The 23,700-nt window shown below is 53.8% G+C and overlaps 2 protein-coding genes across 2 annotated transcripts; both read left to right on the top strand.

The window, feature by feature from the left end:
* Window positions 1-5,615: 5,615 nt before the first annotated feature.
* On the top strand, window positions 5,616-7,997 carry NECHADRAFT_65855 (uncharacterized protein; the record flags this gene model as incomplete). The annotated part of the gene is made up of 2 exons (XM_003054482.1): window positions 5,616-5,717; window positions 5,777-7,997. The coding sequence occupies 2 exons, from the start codon at window positions 5,616-5,618 to the stop codon at window positions 7,172-7,174; spliced, it is 1,500 nt and encodes a 499-aa protein (XP_003054528.1). The 3' UTR covers window positions 7,175-7,997.
* Window positions 7,998-12,522: 4,525 nt separating this feature from the next.
* On the top strand, window positions 12,523-23,587 carry NECHADRAFT_31235 (uncharacterized protein; the record flags this gene model as incomplete). The annotated part of the gene is made up of 12 exons (XM_003054481.1): window positions 12,523-13,380; window positions 13,446-14,039; window positions 14,093-15,963; window positions 18,381-18,472; window positions 19,518-19,813; window positions 20,849-21,085; window positions 21,149-21,546; window positions 21,715-21,730; window positions 21,784-21,891; window positions 21,944-22,015; window positions 22,073-22,150; window positions 22,202-23,587. The coding sequence occupies 12 exons, from the start codon at window positions 12,523-12,525 to the stop codon at window positions 23,585-23,587; spliced, it is 6,006 nt and encodes a 2,001-aa protein (XP_003054527.1).
* Between the last annotated feature and the right edge of the window lie 113 nt (window positions 23,588-23,700).

The following is a 23,700-nucleotide window of genomic DNA, read 5'->3' as shown; positions in this document are numbered from 1 at the left end:
CAGCTTAGTGAGCAAGTCGTCCGTCAACTGTCGTTCGATCCGTCTCCGATATCCACAGCGGGAGGACATCTATGCTGGCTTGAACTCGGCCATGATCTCCCCGTGCGCAATCCAAACAAACGAGCCAATGCTGCTCGTTGCACCGACCTAGGTAAAAGAGCTACAAGCTCCCCCACAATCAAGCCCCCTCGTCCGTTTCTGGCCTGCATCATCTCTGACGCAGGTCCCTGGATGCAAATCCTCCGCGAGAGCTCATTTGCAGATCCCAGGCTCAACAGGATGGCCAATCTTGGTGACGGCGGGAGATGGACTGCCAGAGCTCCTCCTCTAGTCCCTCCGAAGCTGGGATTCACGGCGCCCGCAAACCGGCCCCACGACGACGGCTAGCCACATTGCGGACGAGTCACTGGGCGAACGAGATGCGCGGATGGGGCTTGCCATCCTAGCCATCACAGCCGACAGTTGTGATGCATCATATCGAGCTGGATGGCATTCAATCAATTGAGCTCTCTCCTTCTCTCACCTTGAGCTGGCCTGGTTGGAGACAGCGGCTCTACCCTGCTCAGACCCTGGCAAAGCGGCCCTTCCCCTCCTTGACAGAGATATCGCCATGGGTCTTGAGCTCGGACATCCATCGGCAAGAACAGGGATGGCACAGGACGCTTGAGGCTAGGGACGGCAAAGCCTCAACGACGGGATGGTCGACAGGGTCAGGGTGCGAGGGTCCCTTGAAGGTCGAAACGGTCTCGCAATGCAGATAGACGCACTCTGTTTGTCCCTAAAGGATTAGTAGCAATGAACTGGACGTACATAGGATACTCAATGCATGAGCAAGAAAATGCCTCGTCTTGTTGACGAACATGGCGAACTCCTCCATCTTTGCTGCAACAGGTTTGGGCCAGCTTGTTGGGATGGAACTCATGCATGCTGCAATGCGCAATAGGATATAGGTACCACGAGATTGCGGAGACATCCACTAAAAACGGGCCTTGGCTTCTCTTCTGTGCTCAGCTTGCAGCAGCAGCAACCAAATTGCTTTTGCTGGAGGCAGCGCCCGATCGTTGATGATTTGCTGTCTCGGTGAAAGTTGTGAGTAATGAGAGAACTAGATGGATGCAGATGAAGGAGGTGCGCACAGCAGAGGCCTCGAATGGTCATGGAAGGCTCTAGTCAGGTCGCAAGTACCTACCTCAGCTAACGTATGCACTACGCCCCGTTGGCCAGCTTAACTACTGCCAGTACCTGGTTACCTACCTACAGTACCTAGGTAGTTGCCTCGGCGTGTAGGAGGGGAGGTCCCGGTTGCCGAATGAGGCAACTTGGGATCTTGCCTCTGGCAGGTGTGATCGACACAAATCGGCAGGCACCGGGTATTTTGCAAGCCAAGTTTTTCAACCTCAACTCATAGGTTCACGTTATCTTCTCTCCTGCATCATCACCAAGTAGGAAAACCAACAATGGACAGGTTGGTTCAGCAATGATTTCGGCTTGGCCGGGCCGACACGATTTTCGCCCCTTCTTCGAAACCCTTGAATCGACTTTGCCGTTCGCTCATCGCGCAGCCTCTATCACCATGCGCTTAGCTGCAGGTCACTATCGGCCGGAGGCGTCGCCATCGACAAGGAGAGAGCACCCTTCCCAGGCACACCCATGACACCAGCACCAGGGCCTGGGTCCCTGCACTTCAGGGCTTGATGCGATAATGCGACAGTTGTGAGATAGCTGCAGCAGGTTCAACGTCCAGACTCGCTGTGGTTATTCGAAACAAAGAAACGTCTTTGGTTCCTTAGGGGGACGAGACCCAGATTCTGCAGCAAATTCCACTTCATTTCTTCGCCTCCAGAACGCCTTCATTTTTTCTCTCTCCCCAGTTGTTATCTCTCCTCCACTCTCTCACGTCTCATTCTCGGACTAGTACGGAGTATTCGTTCGAAGATGGTGATATGACGCACGCCCGCAGTTTTGCTGGATACCTTACGGACAAAAACACCGTTTTCATTGAGGTGCGCCCGAGGGCTGAGACGGCGGGCGGAGGTGCGGCGGCGGCTTACCATCGGTCGGTCATCGTCCATCATCCATTGTTCGGAGGTTCGCGCTTGGCCTTGCTCAAGCCGCAGTAGCCGCCGGGCCGGACCATTATGCCACTGATCCTTGACAGAACTCTACGTATTCTCGCTTAGACTGCCACCTTAAGCTTGTTTCCATCAACCTCTGACGATACTCGAGAACGTGGCATCCGTTGGCATTGCGGCACGGCTCAATGTCACAAACAGCCGCTGCAAGATGGCACGACGGTCTCCTCTTCTTGTCGGCGGGCTTTGCATCATGGCTCGTTGTCTCCCCTCATCCAGAGTTGAGCCTGGCAGGCTGCGCTAACTCGAGAATATAGTAGCCCCAAATATGTACATTTGTACCTCTTGTACTATGCAAGTACCTCACCGGCCGGGCCGGGCTAAAGGGTGGGTAGCTCGATAGTCTAGGGCGTGTCTCTAGACCAGCTCGTCCGAGCGTGCATTCTGCAGGCCATGCATGCAGCACGCCGTCTCTCTCCACCGGCCACGCAAAGTTGTCGTGCTGGGGGTGTTCGTGTCGGTAGCGGAGATGCGACAAGACTTGTGGGGGAGGGGACTTTGGCGGACGGACTTGCTCGAGCAGCGCCGGCCTCGTGCTTGAGGCCTTCTTCCAAGGAACTCGTGCGCCCAACTTGAGAGTTGTCCGAGTAGTGTCAATTGAAGACATGTGAAGATTTCAGTAATCCGGATACAAACAACATGACTCTCCGATCGGTGATCTCATCCAGGACTTCTCCCACAGCCCAGTAGATAACAACTTATTCCCTTTGTCCAAAAAGGATGTGGTGCATGTCCAAGGCAACTGTTCATCTCCCCGTGCCTCGGCCTGGATTATCCCGAGCTTGAATTTCATGGCGTTGACTCATGGCAAGGATGAAAGAGCACATATTCAAAGTCGTCGCTAAACGAAACTCACAGATAGCTGTTGTCGATTGGTTTGTTATTTATCCAGGCCACCACTTTGTGCCGGTATCCTGCATCTAGTAGAATGCGTATAGTTTGAGAATATTGGTTCTCCATGAATCTCATTCGCTGGATATGCTGAGGCTTTGGTGTCCGAGGCATGGTATTCATGACCGTCGACTGTATCCCTCGGAGGCACGCCGCATTAACAAATACAGATTTTGATGATGCATAGCTACTTTGCAGTAATGAAGCGATAAGTCAACAAAGGCGAGCATAGTTGTGGGATGTCCATACTCATCCGTATGCTCACGGGTAGTTGTTGAAGTGATAGGTTTACAATACAGTGGATTGACCCAGAAGACTATCATGTGTATGTAATAATCGCAAATTAATATGCCCCGGTCGTCTCACCAGTTTTGTAACAGTCTCCAGAATTACAAGACATAAAGAAGAAAGAAACCCCTGTTTTCGGCCTTCGTCATTCTAATGTTGCCGCCAGTAAGCCCATAAAAACCTCCACAGTATGCCCTACGTCCTATGAATGCTGCTGTCATTAGACCTTGCCCCCCAGGTAAAGAATGTTTTGTCGAATCGGCTCTGTAAGAGCAACACGTCCTGTGTAGATGTATGCGACGGTGTCTTCCCAAGCTCGAGGATGTGGTAACGGGAGCTCAATGGTGTCCCCCGGTCGAACAATTTCGGAGAGAATGATGGCGGCAAGTACAGGGAGATATGTTCGGGCGTATTCGAGGTCTATGGTAGTAACATGTGTTAGATATTGATCACTTGGTGTTCTTGGTTGATACTCCAAGTTGCTCCGGTTAGTGGTGTAGGGTAACTCACGAATGGCAACCGACGATAATCCTTGCCGAGAACTTCTTCTATCTGTGGCTGGTGAGCGCTGGGGGCTAAGGGCAGGAAGAGCGCCATGGGAGTGGCGTCTTTCGGTGATGAGACCTGGTGAGGATGGTCGGTTTGAGGTAGAGGGTGGTTGGAGAGTCGCGACTGAAGCTCTTCGGCCCTGGTCAGCTCGATCAACTGGGCTCACTCGCGGAAGCGTAGCTCGCAACTCGTCCAAATCAAACGTCCTCGTCAAAACCAGTGGCTTTCTTCCACGAGAATGAACAACCACACGCGTGGTCAGTTGTCCATCTACCGGACAGGGAGAGGGGGGCTCTGCACTGGTAATGGTGGAGAGGCGGCGTAGTTCAATCGGCATCACCAACAACTCGGCCTCGCGCGGTCTATACGAACCGACAAAACCTCGTCGACGGAGATGCTCTCGTTGCCGGGCGATCTGCATAGCTCTTGCGTGGAGAACACCTGATGGCGCGGATTGTCTGCGATCATATGCCTGCGAGAGATGGCCGTCTTGTTCACCATCCTGCCCTTGAAGCAACATGTGTCTCGTCTCTTCCACGATGGTTGGTCTGCGATAGACTGGCGGCGCGAATAGGGGTGCAGACAGAGGAGAACGACGAGCTGGCAGAGTATTGGGACTTGGCAGGGTGAGCTCTGCGATGGGTCTCAGAGAGACGTTGCGAAGGCTCGGCTCCAGCTTGGAGGAGTCACGACTTCGCGGTTCAAGTCGGTCAACGGCCATCTTGTCATGCTGCCGCATCTGCTCATCCCTCAGCTCCTGGCACCCAGGCAGAGGGAGACTGCGAGGCGAGAGAGGTGAGGCGGACCAGGCTGGACTCTTGAGGGCCATGCGTGCTCGGAATGACCGGATGTTCAGTTCAGGACCCGTGGTTCGTATAGGCTCAATGGCAGGACGAGCCCTGGCCTCTGTTGCTGTAGTCGTCATGACTATGTCGTCAAGGTTGGTTTAGGTCACACACGATATGCTTGCTTGTCTGGACCGAAAGCTCTGAAGATAATGGATAGACGAGATGTAAAAGGCTAGTTGCTTGATCTTTATGCTAGAGTAGAGGAAGAATGGGGAGGATGGATGGAGATATCAGGAGGCAGACTCCTTTCTTCGCGGACTGCAGCCATTTTATTTCACTGGAATTTGATGGCGTTGGCTCTCAAAGGGAAAAAGAAGAAAAAAACCCTGACGGATGCACACCTCCCAACAACCTCCAAGCTCGGTAGGCGGCTCGTCACAAAGGAGGGAGTAAGCCCCTCTGGGCGCTGGGCGGGATTGCTTTCACGAGTAGGAAGCGCGTGTTTGCCACTGTGAAGAGAACAAAGAAATGCGGCTTGCTCTAGGTGCCGAGACGCCTGCGTCCGCTGCGACGAGCCTGCTCCTGGTTGGCCTCAGAGACACGGAGGCCTGAAGGAGGCGTCGAGAAACCGGATCTTGGGCACCCAAACTATTGGGCCGGATCACTTGATTGAGTCGAAGCCTGTGTTTTGGGGAGCTGAACTGAGGTTTTCGATAACTGACATTCTGTGGTTGGCGCTGGGTCCACGTGATAGGTTAGCCGCGTGGGTGGTCGCGTCCTATTGGTCGGGTATAGGAGTTGTAGCCTGGTCCCGGTGACATGGTATCACCAGCGAGGCTGAGCTTCCACTTTGACGACTTTGACAGGTGTCGTCAACGCATTCTTCCCACTCACACTGTTCCTCTCTGCTTGACGTAGCTTGAAACATTAGCATGTATTGAGACCTGACAAGTCACTGCAGCTGGTCATGTCTGATTCCGCCAGCTACAAGCAGCGAAAGGAGGACTTTGTGTCCAACCTCTCAGGCGGCTCCGTCGCAGAGATCAACTATGTCACATCCGTTGCCGCTGTTTGTCCCTCCCCAGTCATTTCCCGCCGTGCGGAAAAGGAACTAAGTTGTTGTTTCAGGTCGCCATAATCCTCTGGTCCGTCCTCCAAGCCCGCCAGTCCTTCTTTGAGCAGTATACCGTCCTCGCATTTGCCGTCGATTTCCTCCTCAATGTCGGCGCCATCCTCCTCTCCACGACGCTATACGCGGGCACACCGGTCCTGCTAAACCTCCTTCTGATCGTGCCCGCCATCCTCATCTTTACGCTCCCGCCGAACTCGATCAACCGAAAGAAGAAGCTTAAGGTCCCGCCTAATGCGCGGTCCAAGGGTAGCTCGGGACAGCTCGACGTCCTCTCGACCAAGCCGTTCCTGACAAACTTCCGGGGCTGCATGATGATTGTCACCTGCGTCGCAATCCTGGCTGTCGACTTCCGTTTGTTCCCCAGGCGGTTTGCCAAAGTTGAGACGTGGGGCACATCCCTGATGGATCTGGGTGTTGGATCCTTTGTCTTCTCAGGAGGTCTCGTCGCAGCTCGTCCCGTGCTGCGGGAGAAAGCTGTAGGCCGCACTACAGGACGGGCGACGCCCCTGATTCATCGGATCATTCACTCGATGCGCCATTCTATCCCGCTATTGGTTCTGGGTGTGATCCGACTGCTCAGCGTCAAGGGCCTGGACTACGCCGAACATGTCACAGAGTATGGTGTGCACTGGAACTTCTTCTTCACGCTTGGTTTCCTGCCTCCATTTGTTGCCATCTTCCAAGCAGCCCTCAGATGGATCCCTTCTTTTGCAGCCTTGTCGCTGCTGGTCGGTATCAGTTATCAGGTTTTGCTTGAGACTACCAACCTGAAAGCCTACGTTCTCACCGCGCCAAGGACAGACCTGATTTCCATGAACCGAGAGGGAATCTTTAGTTTCATTGGATATCTTGCCATCTTCCTTGCCGGCCAGGATACGGGCATGTTTGTCATCCCCCGAAACATCCCTCCAAGGAGCACCGCCAGCCCAGGAGCTCAGAGGAACACACTCCTAATGACCATGGTTGTCTGGGGAGGTGTCTGGACAGGACTCTACTTGCTTTCCACAAACTACCATTACGGATTTGGCCTAACGGTTTCACGACGTCTAGCGAACCTTCCCTACGTCCTTTGGGTTGTTGCGTTCAACACTCTGCAACTTGCTGGGTTCGCCATTGTCGACACTGCTTTCTTCCCTGCGTTCTATAATGCGCAAGATGCCAAGACCGAGAAGGAGGCTTATGAAAAGGCCACTAGCCGTGTGATACGAGCCTATAACCGCAACGGTCTGGCTGTTTTCTTGGTGGCTAACCTCCTGACTGGCTTGGTCAACATGACTGTCAAGACGCTGGATGCTAGTCCGGCTGCAACAATTGGCATTTTGGTGGCGTACATGTCAACTATCACTGGCGTTGCTTTAGCATTGGACGCCTACAACATCAATATCAAGCTTTGAGTATAGCATAGAGGTGGCGCATTGGTTTAATTCGCCGCTAAAGGGAACTACGGGCGGCATATCAATGAGAGTTCGACACCAAGTAACCTCATCTACCGATTCGGCGTATAAGTTGGATAGCGGAAGCGGCTCTAATGTAATGGAAGTGCCGAAGTCGACAACGCATGAACTTGGTGCGAAGCATACATACATGCTCGCATTAGGCCAATCTCGACCAGAAAAGCAAAACACGATTACAAGTTATGTGCTGCATCTACTGAGTGAGTTCACCGGGGCTTGTGCAGGTGCCCCTGTCGTGGATGTGCGCTCGTCCGGCAGAGGACGGAGATCAGGCGCGGACCATCCACCGCGGAGATTCGGCAGATGAGGGTGAGCTCGATAATGAGCTCTGGACGCAGGAGACGGGAGTCAGCTCTCATTGCGGGCGTGTTATCAAGTGACACATCAATCGTGGGTGGGGATGCTAGAGAAGGGCTACGATCAGGGGTCAGTTGAGCCCTGGAGAGGAACGGTTGATGCCATGCAACGCAATCGCGGAACATCCGTAACGCGAGTGAGATCCAAGATGCAAGCAAGAGTGAATCGATCATGGAGAGGTCTCATTGGTTGTCGGTATGACTTCAGGTCCATCATCCGGCCGGGATAGACGTGTCGCGTTTCAATGCAGCTGGATTATGAGGGCTATGACATGAACAAATCCAACCTGAGCGAGCATGTATGTAAGTGAGAGGCGCAGCTGAGAAGTCACAATCCTGAGTGAAAAGTAAAAAAAACAACAAAAAACAACGATGGCTTCTGGTGAGACGGGCGAAGTCGGGTTCTTAAGTGAGATATCCATCGTGTCAGCTCAACCCACGGCCACGTTTCAACGGGGGCGGCTCAGTTTGGTGATGAGTCTGTGATGGCCGGCTTCGCGGCCGGTGGACGTGAGAATGGAGCCCCTTGGCGTCCGTCCGGTAGAGGGGACGCGCGCCGGTGAGGCTTGAGATGGCCTTGACAGGCCGGTCGCTCGCTCGGCGGTGGTTATGGTTGTGCTTGTTTCTTAGAGACGGCGACGCCGGGAGATGACGTCTGAAACGACTGGGCAAGTTTACGGGTCAACCCTGCCAGGCTCAAAGGCCCGCGGACGATCCCTGTTTCGTTGAAATGCAGCTCATCTCCGGCGTTTAATGCTGGCTGGCTGGCTGCGCGCATCGTCTTGGTGCAACGACCACGACGCGTAGAGCGGCCACGACACGCGCAGGATCTTGGAAAGTCTTGCATGAGGACACGATTGCGTACGTTGTGCCTTGGATGTTGTCTGCACACCACTTCTAGGTCATCAACACAGCGTCATATTCCATCTTGATGTTGCACAAGGTGTCCGTGGGGCTGCCGCTATAAGTGTGGGAGAATCGGAGATGGAAATTAGGGTGTTTCAGAAGTCTCTGGAAAAAGAGGGACAGCCCTGTCTCGGGATGGATGGCTAGAAGCCAGGGCAGGCATAAGGAAGAGACATTTGTATTGAGAGTAAATGAGTTTCTTGGAGTTGAAAGTCGTGACGACTACAATAGCTGTCTGTATACGGATAGTTGCCGTATACGCAAACTTCAAGGCTGCTGGTCTGGGGTAATAAACAAGCGACTCCGAACCCTGTCGATGAAAGACCTTCATGTAAGAGGCGCATACTGCTGATCCTGGACCTAAGCAAGGGAGGCCGGGCATTTAACCATTTGAGGCAGCAGAGTAACTCGCTCACCAGAGGTTGGGCATGCTGCAGCGAGATGGAGGTCGGTTTAGCGATGAAGATCACTGAACTTCTTGAGTGACATGGCACATGAGGGTTGGTCTGGTCTGCCACGTCTCTTTCCAGGAAAAGCAATCGTGGTAATTACACATGCACGAATGCAGGATCCGTCAATGGCTCACTGTAGCTGCCAGCTTCTCCAACGAGCAAAGCGGCATCGAGGCTGTCCCCTCCATGTAGGGATGAGGTTGTCGTGCTTAACCCTGAACCCTGGCTCTCAACTCACATCTCGGCCAGAGGAAACAAGGTTCCAATGCAACCTGGAATATGTAGAGGAAGCCAAACGATGATGGTGTCGATCTGACAGGAGGGACAAGCATCACATCACTTTGTCTTGGGTCACGGGGCTTCTTGGTGAAGAAACTGATCTCTTTTCTTTCCTTTCTTTGGAATGGTTCGATGGACCATCAACGACGAGCGAATCTGGCCACAGGAGAGAATCATGCCAGTTACCGGCGCTTGTGCACGCGCACGCTCCAAGGCCCCGTTCGTTTGCTTCATTGCTTCTTCTACCCGAGCTTCTCGAAAGAAGTGGGAACCACCACGGCCGGCTGCATGCTTTCTCTCTCTCGCCTCTCATCTTGAAGCTCGAGGGTTCGCCCGGCCGCGGAAACGGAGAGAGATTGCCCGAGAAACCCCTCGTGAACCCGAGGGTCGGATACCAAGAGGACGGCCGGGCCTCTTAGGCGAGACGGGACGGGAGACGCGCTCGCTGTTTCTTGGTCCCGTATAATGGAATTGGAGATCATCAAAGATGGTGTAGAGGGCGATAATTGAGGGTAATAATAGGCGCGGGCTGGGCTATATCAGAGAAACGGCGCGACGTTACACGTCAGGTCAGACGCGCTCAGCAACCTCGAGGGCTTCAATGTCCTCCCTCCTTTCCCTTGAGCACAGGGCATCTCTACCCTTTACGGTGTGACCGAGCATTTGGATGGATCTTTTATCCCGCGCCGTGTGCTGCAAGCTTTACCGTGTTGTTTTGTGTTGTGTTGATGGACGGAGCGGAGGCCAGAGCGCAAGGTCAAGAGAGAGCTGAGACCACCACCGTGTGAGCACCCGCCGAGCCACCCCTTCGAGAAGCCCACTTCTAAGATTACTGGTCAATGCCTGCCCGACGACTGTTGTTTTGACATTGGATACCAGGCTGGTGCTTCTAGCCGTGTTAGCGCGGCTGTCTTCTCCCTCAGAGAGGCGGCGTAATATCCAAGCCCTTGATAGCCTAGGAGGCATTCGTGACACAATATCGAGTGGCCATTGAGTTCAAGGCGTCTCCCGACGTATTAATAGGCCCAAGACCAATTCCAGAGACATGGGACCAACAATGGAGGATGAATGACGGAAGACTAGCTCCAGACATATCAACTAGCTTCGCCTCCAATACATATCTCGAAATTGCGGAGAACCACCCGAATCCAAGTCCAGGGAGGACCGACGAGATGGTGCGAGCACTGGCCGACCGACGCAGGCAGGCATTGATTATTGGCCTAGGGCGACTCGCTCGGTGACGGAGGTTGGGAGCATGATATCCAATCTTTGAACTGACGAGGTATGTATTTGGCACGGGGGCATTGAGTTTGGCGCGCCGGGCGATGAATGAATGGCATTGCATGGGGTAATTTCCAGTAGAGGCCCGATCACCTTGGCCCATCATGACGGCTATTGTCATCGTCGTCATTCACAACAACATCTAATGCATCCATTGACAATGCGTCGAGTGCAATGTGTCTGCCCGGGGACGTGCTGAATGAACTGAATCATCCATGGGTTTTCTGAGAGAGTGTGTGTCTCGGACCTCGACTCGGACCCTCCGATCTGCATTGTCTAGGTACACAAACCCGTTGAGAGTCTTGCACAAACAGCATCTTGGCTGTGTCTGTCTGATGGATCCATCCATCCATCCATCGCGAGAGGGATGGATGACCTTACAGGCCATTTCGGGCGCCCCCGGTACACTGTACCTGCAGGAACGACAGCTTCCAGGTACCCGCCGGAGCAGGGCGCTAGATTCAGGGGTAGCGGTACCTGAGCCAGAGAGAGAGCGGCAACCAGAACGGGACCCCTTCCTCATCCATCATCGCCCTCCCACTCCTTGCATCGTGATCCATGAAGGGCAGGTTGACCGATGGAAAGATTGTCACCCGCTAGCAGAGGACCCCGAAAAAGAAAGAGAAGAGAAGGTCACTTGGAGGCGCGCCTCCGAGTCAAGGGCCGTTGCTGAGTGGATATCCATTCGAGGTACCCGCCCGCTGTATGTACTGTAGCGATGGATGGAGCCAGGACGCCGGCGGATGGGGCTCCACAACTGCAGCCCAAGCCGGGTCTCATCTCGTCAATTTCGCGCTGGCGCCCGAGTCTTTGAGTCTGGTCTCAAGGATTGGGATGGGGATGGGGATGTGCTGCGTGCTGCTTTGCTTTGCGCCTGTGCTTGCTTCCATGTCTAGGTTCTGTTGTCCACTGATCCCAGGGCTGTTTCTGCTGCCCTGCGCTTCCAATACCATGTCCCTGAGATCCATTTGTAGACAGTACGTACCTTAGGTCCAGGTCGTAGGTTCAGCTTCCCGTCTCCTTCAATCGGCTGGTTCCATTCCCCTTCGACACCTTCACTCTCCTCCTCCTCCACCACCCTCCACCCTTTGAGCGCGCGCGGCCCCAACTCAAACTCGGATCCTCACCCCATCCGCAGCTGGCTCGTCCAGAGCCTAGGTTTCTCGCGTCGCCCGTTTTTTATTGACTCGTGCCCATCATCTCCTCTTAACCTACCTACTTCCTCAGCCTCGCCCGTTCCTGGCGATCCCTCCTCTCTCCCATCCTCACCTTTTCCTCACTTGGCGTTTCGGTTGTTGCGCGTTCGCGTTGAGTGTTGTGTATTGGGTGTTGATCTTGGTCTCTCCCAGCCTCCTTCACCTGTCCACTCCCCTCCGTCGCCTGTCGCCTCCATAAAAAAAAAAGGGAGTTAATTAGCAGCTGCAGCAACCCCATACAAGCCTGGTACCAAAAGCAACCGCAACAACAACAAAAAACACAATACCGGCCCAACTGCCAACGCATCCAGCATCGGCCGCCCCCCAATCCCAATCTGCCCTTGCGCCGAAAGCTGCACCTCTGTTATTGGGTTCGTCCCGCCGGATACGCACGCCAGACGGGGACTGCACCAAGTCAGCCCAAGTCCAAGTCCAAGCCCAAGCCGAACGAATCGATAAATCGCACGTCGTCGACCGAGATTCTGCCCGCGCGCACCATGAGATAGTCGAGACTGTCGGGCTCATTAATCCAATTTTGAAACGTCGTCCCCCCCCGTGCTGGTCGCTTACAGCTGCTGCTCCCTGGAGCTTCTCGATTCGCCAACCGCGTCAATCCACCCCCGGCACTGCGCTCCCCCCCGAAAACTCGTGGTCTGAAACTGCCAGGTATCTCGACCTGCATATTCGCGTCGCCCGCCTGGATTTTTTCGAGCGCCACTACCAAAAACTCTCTACTCGCTTACGCCGTTGACACCGTCCTCACAACACCATCAACGGTTTTCTCCAACTCGACATTTTGACGCGTTTGGGCGTGGAAGATGTCGTCGGCTGCCCTGCAAACGGCCCCCCATCAACACACCGCTCTGGCCTCGTCTCCCTTGGCCACACCGTCCAGCCGCCAGTACAGGTCCTCGCACTCATCCCCTTCTGGCCAGGCGTACAATGCCCAGCAGACCGCGACCGCTTCTCCATCTTCGCGACGACCTCCTTCACGCAAAACGAGCGACAGTGCACCTTCACCTGCTTATCATCTAGGTCCCGGTTTTGGTTCTCCCGTCACCGCTCCCTCAGCGCCCAACGAACAGGAGCCGTCCGCCTCTGATCGGCACGGCAACATGCCTCCCGTTGCTCCTCCAAGGACTTCGTCCAACAACCAGAGCGGCGGTTCGCGAAGGACACAATACTCCAATGAGAAGATGACCAACTCCCCTCGACGAGGACAAAACGATGCATTTCGATCCGGTTCCCATGGTGATCACGGCGCTGCCGCAGAAAATGGACACCGAAGCAGCAAGGCTGACGCCGCTGCCCGAGCCGCCAGCAGAGATGGCAAGAACGCCACGACCGCGATTCCCATCCGATCCGCCCACAGTACGCCCTCGAGACCTGTCCACGAAGCCACTGACAACCTAACCAAAGCCATTGCAGCTGCCCAAGATCCAAATGGCAGGGATCGGAATCATGCCACAAACCAGGACGACGACGATGCTGCGCCGCCTCCTGTAGTCGCGACTGGCGACCACAACGAGGAACGACGAGGGCAACGGAGTCGTCACGATCACAGCCGAAGCAACAAGGGCACTACGAAATTTGGCGACTTTATCCTGGGAAACACCATCGGCGAGGGAGAGTTTGGCAAGGTCAAGCTAGGCTGGAAGCAAGACAGCAGCGTTCAGGTGAGTTCGCATTGTCACGCTTTGCTTTTTATTTTATTTTTTAATTGGCTGACGATTCGCCACAGGTTGCTATTAAGCTTATTAAAAGGGACAGTGTTGGCAGTAACCCGTCTCGATTCGCCAAGATCTACCGAGAAGTTGCCATTCTGCGTGGTGTCCAGCACCCTAATATCGTGCGCCTGATCGACAAGGTCGAGACAGAGAGACACATTGGTATCATTCTCGAGTATGCATCTGGAGGCGAGCTGTTCGACTACATCCTTAACCACCGATACCTGAAAGACAATGCGGCCCGCCGTTTGTTTGCCCAACTTGTCTCGGGTGTCGGCTACCTTCACAAGAAGGGAATTGTTCACCGAGATCTGAAACTGGAGAACCTGCTCCTGGATCGCAACCGCAACATCATTATTACCGACTTTGGCTTTGCCAATACTTTCGATGCGAATGAGGATCTCACCGAGGAGGAGGAGCTCAATCTCACCGACAGGGAATTCGTGAAACGAATGGGCCTGGACCGCGTCAAGCGCAACGGAACCAGGAAGGGTGATCTCATGCAGACAAGTTGCGGTAGCCCTTGCTACGCAGCTCCCGAGCTTGTTGTCAGCGACTCCCTCTACACCGGACGCAAGGTGGATGTCTGGAGTTGTGGTGTCATTCTGGTACGTCGAATACGAATAGTTGCTCATGATGGTTGGGGCTAACTTGACATTAGTACGCGATGCTCGCTGGCTACCTCCCCTTCGATGACGATCCCGCCAACCCTGAAGGCGACAACATTAACCTTCTCTACAAGTATATCGTGACTACTCCTCTGACGTTCCCCGAGTATGTCACCCCACACGCTCGAGATCTCCTTCGCCGTATCCTCGTTCCCAACCCCCGTAAGAGGGCGGACCTCTTCGAAGTGGCTCGACACAGCTGGCTCAGCGAATATGCGAACCTAGTGGAGTTCATCACCAGCTCGACGACATTACCTTCCGATGTTCCGAATTCTGGCTCCGGTGCACCGGACGATTATGCAGAGGCTCCGACTATCGCCAGAAGCTCGTCGGTCCGCGAGGCCGCCAAGCACAAGCAGTCTCATCCTCCCGTTGTTGGAGGACTGGCCAAGACCCACGGAAACATCGACCCCGAGTCCGAGTCTGGGCACCGCACGCCCAAGGATGCCAAGCGACGGACTGTTCAGGTCGAGTACGTGGCTCCCACCACGCAGACACAGCGTGGCGCCGATGCCGCGCCCGCCAAACCCAGCTCTCGATCTCTTACACAGGCGCCCGCCCCCGAGGTCTCTACTGAGAAGCCACTACCTCGAGAGCCTCCAGTGGCAAAGGAGATTGCGGCCCGGGCAACACAGTCCAGGCGGCCTCAGAGCGCTCACAAGAACGCTGCTGCCGCTCCCGCGAGACCGAGCCGCGACACTCGCGCCACCTCGGACAACGCGTTCATGACTGGAATTAGTGCCACAGCCAGGCCACAGACTGGTGGCTCTATGAAGTCCTCCGCTTCTATGGGTCTGCAATCTCGCACCACCTACGGACAACCGGTGCCCCCAACACTTGCCGACACCAATGCTCAGGGCCGAATCCATCAGCCTTCGAACCCAGAGGACGAGGAGAACGTGGCCAAGACAGTTGGAAGCGTTCCTCCCAAGGTTATGAAGATGTCGGCCTTCCAGAATGAGACGAAGCGTGAAGGAAGGGGCCACAAGCGGTCCAACACTCTTGGCGATCTTGGCAACAAGATTATGGGCCGCAGCGGATCTATCTTTGGAGGTCGTGGTAAGAAGCGATCGGAACAGCCCGCCGACAAGTCAAGAAAGTACCCTCCCGTCAGCTTGTCCAACACCAATATGCCTGGTGAGGAAGCTGGCCCCAGACCCTCGGTTGATTCAAGAGCATCTCGACGATCCTTTTCTCTTGGACTTGGCAAGAAGCGCAGTGGCAGCATCCACGGCTCCCAAGGTTCAGGTGAGAAGCCGGAGCGTCGGCGATTCTCTCTGGTGCCACCAGCTCTGTCTTCTAAACTGGGTCTTGGTGGTGGTAAGGACCATGGAAGCGTAACAGCCTCGGAGGCTGAGTCGCAACAGGACCTGCCTATCCAGAACCCCCGAAACGAGCAGATCCGTGGATACAGCGCCCATGACGAGCCTCGACACAGCGAGCCTTACTTTGACGCCCCTTACGAGCAGGTCCCCGCCCAAGACACTGCTCACTCGAGCCCCGTCTACCATCACCGCTACGGATCTACAACACAGGATGCCAGAAGGCCCAGCGCCATCCCACCCTACATGCAGGCCGGTGCTCATCTAAACACGGGGTCTGAGTCGTCAGTGGATATGCGCCGCCCACCGACGGAACCACGATCTCGACCTTACCAGGCCGACTTTTCGGAATCCGAAACCTTCGATGGACGCGCGGGTAGCAGCCGTGGAGAGCGTGGCGGGGTACTTCACAAGAACCACAAGCGATTCGCCGACGCCTACGAGGGGGCCGATTACCGAGGACACGAAGGGAGCAGCGGAGCCGCGAAGCGAGTCATGGACTTCTTCAGGAGGCGCGGAAAGGCTCGAGGTGGCGAAGAGCGGTGAACAAAGCATGCGATAAGCACCCGGAGTTTACGGCGTTTCGTCTCAGTTTGGGAATCTCTTGTGTGGAAGTTGGTCGCACCAATGTTCGCTGTTGGATGCTATAATTGTCATTGTCTACCTATTTGTTTTTGCCGGGACGCACACACGCACATCACCACACATACATATCAGTAATGAGGGACGAAACCGAGGGCTCTCGATGATGCCCGTTAGCAACTCAGAGGCCGCCCGGAGTTGGTCCTTTTCACGCACGCACTCACATCATGGCGCAAAGGGATTCGTACGAGATTGATTGAGATCAGGTGGTGGTCCCGGATGGTTACACTCTCCTACATACATTTCGGTACGGAAAGGCTGTTGGTCATGATTGGCAGATGAGAGCAGGACACGGGCTGGTTGACCTTGTGATACCTGGATCTCGGCCGAGAAAGAAGAAAGAAAGAAAGAGGAAGAAGGGGTTTGCTTTTTTTATTTGTCTGTCTCTATAAACGCATCTCAAGGTTGTCTTGCAGGCATTAGCGCTGGAGCGAAGTCAAGGGGGGATCGATCCAACTGTTTGATGGATCGACAAAGTGGTTTGCATTCACGAGGTGGAAGGTGTATTTGAAGACGCCGTGGTAAATGGAGTCGCCATATATCATACCTAGACATAGCTATAAGGACCAGAGAAGACGGATCTATGTAGAAATTAACTGTAGCGGAAAGCTTGAGTTGCCTGTGGTTTTGCAGACCGACTTTTTTGTATTTGCAATTATGGCTAGGTCTTTATATTAGCTTTGGGGAGTTTTTTGGTTCGGTTCTTGGTTTGGATGAATCGTTTGTTGGTTGTAGATAGTTCGTCTCGGGCTCATATGACTTAACAGGCTTCTAGTTAAAACGCCACTCACGATATCTTTGTAATGATTGCTTAGCTTGTTGTATGGTGAGATATATCTATGGTATCTGATTCTGGGGAATGTATTTCCCCTCTTAGTTTCTGCTCAACCTTGGGTCTCATGTCTTGGTCTTGACCTGACTGGAGGAGTGGTATATGAGGTGGAATTCTCTTGGTTGGGATCTTGCCTATCCCTCAACCTCTTGAAGCGCTCAACGACTCGCTCAACCATCAAGTGAACCTTGGATTTCTCAGCAACACTCCTGGCCATTTCATCACGGGGCTGGTTTGCTGCCCTCGCGTTCCTTTCTTCCTCTGCTCTGGCCTTGTTCGTGTATATGTGATCCACCAACGCTGCAACGTCATCATCACCACAACCGGCACCCGTCTTGGCTGATGTGATGAGAAACTCAGCACCGATGCTTGAACTCAGCTCTCTCCCCTCATCTAGCGACACCTCCCAATCTGGCAGATCCGTCTTGCTTACCGCCACAAAGATGACTGGCCCCTCTGGTGAAGGAGGCACCGGAATGTCTCTGCACAACGCTTGTACGTACTCAAAGCTGGAGCGATCCGCGACAGAATAGACACATATCAGAGCATCTGAGCGTGCAGCTAGTGCCTTGACCAAGGTGAGGGTATATGCACCGTCAGATTTGATGGGATCAAAGTTCAGTATCACTGGACCCTGCTGAGCCATCACCATCTTGCGGCCACTATCATCACCCGTTGGGTCATAGGGGACGTCGTCAACGTACTCCTGCAAGCATATCCGGTATACTAGCGCTCTCTGCCCGGCGTAGCGAGCGCCGACGAGGTGGATTTGAATTGTTTGGTAGCGGCCTGAGTGCTGGGGTACGGCTGGTTGGGATGCTGAGCTTTCCATGGTTTGAGGATGATGACTTTGGGTGTGACGAAGATAGATTTGATGAGTGATGAAAGATGAATTCATGGTTGATAGCGTGGCATGATCGAGCAGGGATATAGATCCTCGGTGTGTCAAATAAATAGATGGTTCAACCAACAACCATACTGGGGGCTGGTATCTAGGACACATCTTCAACTGCCAGTATAACTATTGTCAACAACGACAGTTGGTGCTTTGCAATGAATGGACTTAATCTTTTCTCTTGATGTCTTCCGTTACGACTCAAAGAGATACCGTAGTTGGTCAAGAGGCCACAGATCCCTCTCCAGATCACGGGCACTCATATCCTTCTCGTCCACCGGCTTCGAGAACTCGAGGATAAACTGAAGCATCCACCTGTCGAGCCGGAATGAGCTGTCCTTGCTGTTCAGGCAGGCGTTATGGAACGCCTTTAGTCTGCTAAAGGACGTGTAGACGATGGGCCAGTACGTGTATATGTCGGTCAGCATCTCAAAGTTGCGCTCAAGCCTGCGCTTGGCCAGCTGGATCTCGTTCTCGTCCATACCGAATAGCAAGGTATGAAGCTGAACCGTAGATGCGATGACGAGTATGTGGCCCGCGAGGGAGTAGTAGACGTCCGTCTCGGGGCGGGACTTGGCGTGTGAGATGAGGTCGCACAGATCCCCGGCGTGTCGCTTGCACCTCTCGGCGTATAGCTGCGTCGGAATGGCTGTGCTGCCCGTCTCATCCGATACCTGGCTGAGTTGGAGGAACTGGTAGAACAGGCGTTGCGAGGCGTTGTTATAGTTGATGTGAAGGCATATGAACTTGGGACCGAGCCCCTGGTTCGTCCAGTGCTGGAGATTATCTTGACTGTACCGTAATAGCATCGGTAAGTCAGAATACCATCGGTCCAGGGAAGCAGAGAGCTTGTGTATAGTGTTCCACATTGACTCTTGTTGGATCTCCTCGGCTACTACTGTCGCACAGTAGGAGTTGATCTCGTATAGGATCTGGTTGAGTTTGATCATATGAGCGAGTACTGGAAAGGAGTATTCTGCGGATTCAGACGATAGAGCAGCCAGGACCTGTTCATCGTCTGCGAGGTCATGTAGTTGAAGTCGAGCGAAGGTCAACTCTCCTATCGGTAAGGGAACATCTTGCCGTGGTTTTATCGCTCTGGGGAGACAAAAGGCCGCCGACAGCCAGGTATCGCTGGTAACAAGAGACCACCAGACTATCAATGACAGTTCAGTCGTGTTGACATAATACTCACATTCAGCAAAGCCCACGCACCTCTGTTGTTGACTTCGCGCTCAATGGCCGTCTTGACAGGAGCGTTTGGTAGGTCCATTACCATGGCCATTCGACAAGCAATGGCGTAGTATACAGATTCTGTGACGGCCTCTCCTTCAGCCACGCAGATGCACGCTAACAGCACGCATGCTTGAATGGTCGTTATTGAGGTGTCGTGCAAGTCGAGTAGCTTCTCAGCCTCCTTTGCATAGGGACGGCCTCGTTCCCAGGGGTTGGTATCCACAAACATGGGGTGTGACGAGAAACGAGCCGCAAGGCCAACAGCTCCTAGAAATAAGATTCTGGGGACTGACCCATCTCTAACAGAGGCTTTGAATGATGGCCAATGAAACAGACAGGGAAAAGCGATGTTTCCGTGACGAAAGTAGAGGTCGACCAGTTCCTCGGACAAGTCTGGGTCGTTCAAGATGGCAGGTGAAGCATATTCGATAGGATTGTCAGGTATTTCGGGGGTGTTCTCAAAGCTACATTCAAGGCCCCTCTTGACGCAGAGGCTACAGCGTATCGACTGAGGAGCCCGGTCACATTTCTTGCGGCGATCACTAGGAACGTCTCGTCAGGCTCTCATCCAACAGCTGTAAGTCCCAGAAACGTACCGGCAGGCTACGCAGGCGGACAGAGGTCTCATCGTTGTAGAGTATCAGATGCATGGATGGCGAGTGAGTGGAGAACTCGGGGTAATTCGAACAACGAGATGGAGATGGGGCCGAGCCCACGGCCGGGCCGCTCAGAGCGCCATGTTCGAATCCGGCCGGCTTATTCAATATTCGGCTCGGATTTGCGTTTAGTCCGTTCCCACCTGGTCGCGGTCACGATGGTTGATCTGATGCGACTTGGTCGGGCTACGTCACTTTGGTGATGAAGCAACGTTAGAATAGAGTCTTTAGAGCGTTTTGCCAAAACCCGAAACTTGTTGGTCCGATAATTAGCGACATTTCCTGTAACTGTGCCGTGAAGTCTGGATCCTCCTGGCCAAGTTGGTGGTCTCAACAGCCACAGGAATGCGACAATGATGGCTGGTAAAGGTCCCTGTCGATCCCTTGCCTCTGACGGACGAGACAAAGCAAGGCGGCTCTAGCACTGCGTAATCAACGCCATATTCCCGTCTCTATGTGACCAACAACGCCACGAGGAGCCGGCCATGCCAAGCCAAACTCGGCACGCAAGATCCGAATTGAACGGGGGATTCTGACCGATAAGCTTGTTGATGTAGCGCGTGGCCAGCTGCGTCGTCGTTGAGCGCCCCCAGTAGCCTGTTTGCTGGACCGCCGCATTGAACATGGGGCTTGAGAGCACAGGCCTTGTGCTTTGTTACGACTCTGTTGATTTCGGGGCTCTCAACAATAATCAAAGCGTGATGCTCACGTGGAAAGATGATAGAATGACTGCGCAAAGAGTCACTGGACGACTCGCCTCCAGAAGAGTCCAGATTCTTTGAGAGATGGAGTCTCGGGAATCGCCTGGGGCACACAGCCTCACTTGATCACTCCCCTGGAAGACTGGCCAATCAATCGCCAACTCCACTGTAATCATCCATGTTTTAGCGGGCTGCCTCAGCGCTGGTAGACGACATCATTGCGCCTCTGGGCCCGTTTCAGTGGGTGCTTCTCCACTGACGCCACCCCACCTCATTGCGGAAAGAGCGTCATCCCCGATCTGGGAAACTTGGAGCTGCTCGAGGAAGGTGAGACCCGCTCCATTCCCGATGCCGCCTTAAAGCCAAGGCCTTGGCCTCTTGGCCATTCACCTCTTCTTCACTTACAACCGTCTCTCGACCTTTTCTCAAGATCCCTAAGACACTCCCTATCAAGAAAGAAAGCAGATAGACAGACAGATCCTGTACTCTCGTGCACATTTCAAGATAAAAGCCTGTTCGATGAAGGAAGCCTCCTCTGAATCCCCCAATATAGATGGCAGTCGCTCTGGTGCACAACCCGCAGCGCATGGATTCTTGCCTCCTTCATCCACGGCTCCTGAAGGCGGAAACACTCTTGGCTTGAGCCAGCAGCCTCACCGCAACGACTTTGACGAAAAGACTCGATCGGATAACCTCCATGGCGTCCCTCGTGCAGACCAAGCTGCCGTCGACGGCCACTCCACGAACCAAGATGGCTCCTCCGAGCTCAAGATGCCCCCTGGGCACATCCCATCTCATACATCTTCTCAGGCTCCACGGTCGGGGTCTGTCGTAGAGCCGACACCCAAGGCCGGGGAGCCATCTGAAGAAAACACAAATACCGCCAAAAAGGGCACCCTTATCGACGAGATCCGCCGCAATGCCTGGCTGGCCGTCACTTACAGCTGGCTTAATGTCCTGCTCATCTTTGTACCCGTCGGCATTGCCGTCTCCCAGGTTGACGGCATCCATGGCGGTGTCGTCTTTGCCATGAATGCCATTGCTATCATCCCTCTCGCCGGACTACTTGCTTTTGCAACCGAGTCTGTGGCGCAGAAGATGGGAGATGCTCTTGGCGCACTGCTGAACGTCACGTTCGGTAATGCTGTTGAACTGATCATCTTGTGAGTCTACCATCCTCTTCATTTTTGATACAATGAATGCTAACTTTATCATAGTATGTACGTTAATATCCCAAATCTATGGCAAAGGCTACTAGAGCTCAAATGGGCTATGGTATAGCCACTCTTGCGTTGATCTGATGGCTAACATGTATTTCTTCTTTTCCACAGCATCGCTCTGGTCAAGGTACGATTTACTTGGCAGTTTCTTGAAGTTACCTGGATACTAACCAGTCTTAGAATGAGATTCGAATTGTCCAGGCTTCCCTCTTGGGTTCGATCTTGGCCAACCTACTGCTTATCCTTGGCATGGGTTTCTTCCTTGGTGGTCTACGCTACCGAGAGCAGGTTTGTCGCCTCATCTCTCGTTGATGCTCTTGTTACTAACCGTGTCATTTAGATTTACAACAGCACGGTCACACAGATGAGTGCTTGTTTGCTCAGTCTCAGTGTCATCAGCTTGGTTTTGCCCGTAAGTTGTGATATGGAGTACCTATACATAGTCGCAATGTGCTAACAATTCATCCAGACAGCTTTCCATGCGTCATTCAATGACCCAAAGCTTGCTGATGCCCAATCTCTCAAGATTAGTCGCGGAACGAGTGTGGTAAGTTCGACCGTTACTTCTCTGTGGATGACTCTCCTAACATGGCATTAGATCCTCCTTCTCGTCTATATCATCTACCTCCTGTTCCAACTCAAGTCTCACGCCTATATGTATGAGTCTACACCTCAGCACATTGTCGATGCTGAATCGACCCCTGGTCCTGCTGCTGGTTGGTTGGATTCGTCTAGCTCGGACGACAGCTCATCATCCAGCTCAGACTCTTCTGACTCTGACTCCTCCCACGGTACCGTCCGCAAGAGGATGAAGAAGGTTCTTCGTGGTGGACGCCGTCGAAGATCTAGCAACGCTTCCGCCGACACTGCCAACACCAGAGCCACTCACGCAGGTTCTTTCACCACTACCAACACTACCCCTGGTGAAGAGGTTTCTGAACCATCAGCTTCCAGGCACCGGATCCCCCGATTCCCTTCTTATGAAGGGAGTGAGCAAGCCGTCGACGAAGAAGAGGAGCCACGTCGTTCTCACAGGCGTCGTCGCCATCGCCGACATAGACACCGTAAGAACAAGAGGCACGATCACGACGCTGAAAAGGGTGGTGATGGAACGCAATCATGGAACAAGCAGCCCGAGGCTGGTGCGCAAAATCGCGGTGAGGGTGAACCTCGCCGTGTCGATTTCGCTGTTCAGAACGAGGCAGAACCCAGCTCATCAACTGGTGACCGAAGACCCTTCCCCCTTAGAGGAATCTCCGTCAAGAACCTGGCACCCACTGTCTTCACTGAGAAGCCAGAGCCAGGTGTTTTGCCTCCCGCCCCTTCTGGTCCTGTTCCCCGCGTTCGCTATGGTATCCGCCGTACCAACTCACTTCCTGACCGCCTGGGTCAGCAGTTCCGCCCTCCCGGTGCCATGCTGCCATCCCAGGTTCCGTTAATGGCCTTGAATGCCGCTGGCGCTCAGAAAGCTGATCGGGAGGATGATGAAGAGCATCTTTCCCAGATCGGCTCGGTTGTTCTTCTCCTCCTCTCTACGGCTCTGGTTGCGGTTTGTGCTGAGTTCCTGGTTGACTCTATTGAGGAGGTCGTGAGCACCTCATCGGTGGGAGAAATCTTCATCGGTCTCATCATCCTGCCCATTGTGGGCAACGCTGCGGAACACGTCACAGCCATCACAGTGGCTATGAAGAACAAGATGGATCTGGCTATTGGTGTGGCTGTTGGCAGCTCGATCCAAATCGCCATCTTCATCACCCCACTGGTTGTTATTCTCGGCTGGATCATGGACCGCGAAATGACATTGTACTTTACGCTGTTTGAGACTGTTTGTCTCTTTGTGTCGGCGTTTATTGTCAACTTCCTGGTCCTTGATGGCAGAAGCAACTACCTTGAGGGTGCCCTGCTCTGTGCGGTGTATATCATCATCAGTGTAGTGGCATTCTTTTATCCTGATGAGAACGAGGCTAGTGCTTGGGGCAGCTAAGCCAAGCTGCCAGCGGCTGCACTCTATCACAGGTGAGAGTGGTTGAGAAGCACAACGGACATATGGTAGCATATGACTGCTATGGATTTGGGAGGATGTTCAAGGGACACAAA

This window comes from Fusarium vanettenii (genome assembly GCF_000151355.1).
Source record: "Fusarium vanettenii 77-13-4 chromosome 1 genomic scaffold NECHAsca_1_chr1_3_0, whole genome shotgun sequence".
In the NCBI taxonomy this organism is placed as follows: Eukaryota; Fungi; Ascomycota; class Sordariomycetes; order Hypocreales; family Nectriaceae; genus Fusarium; species Fusarium vanettenii.
Note: the sequence above shows the minus strand (reverse complement) of the source record. Positions and strands in the feature narration are given on the sequence as shown.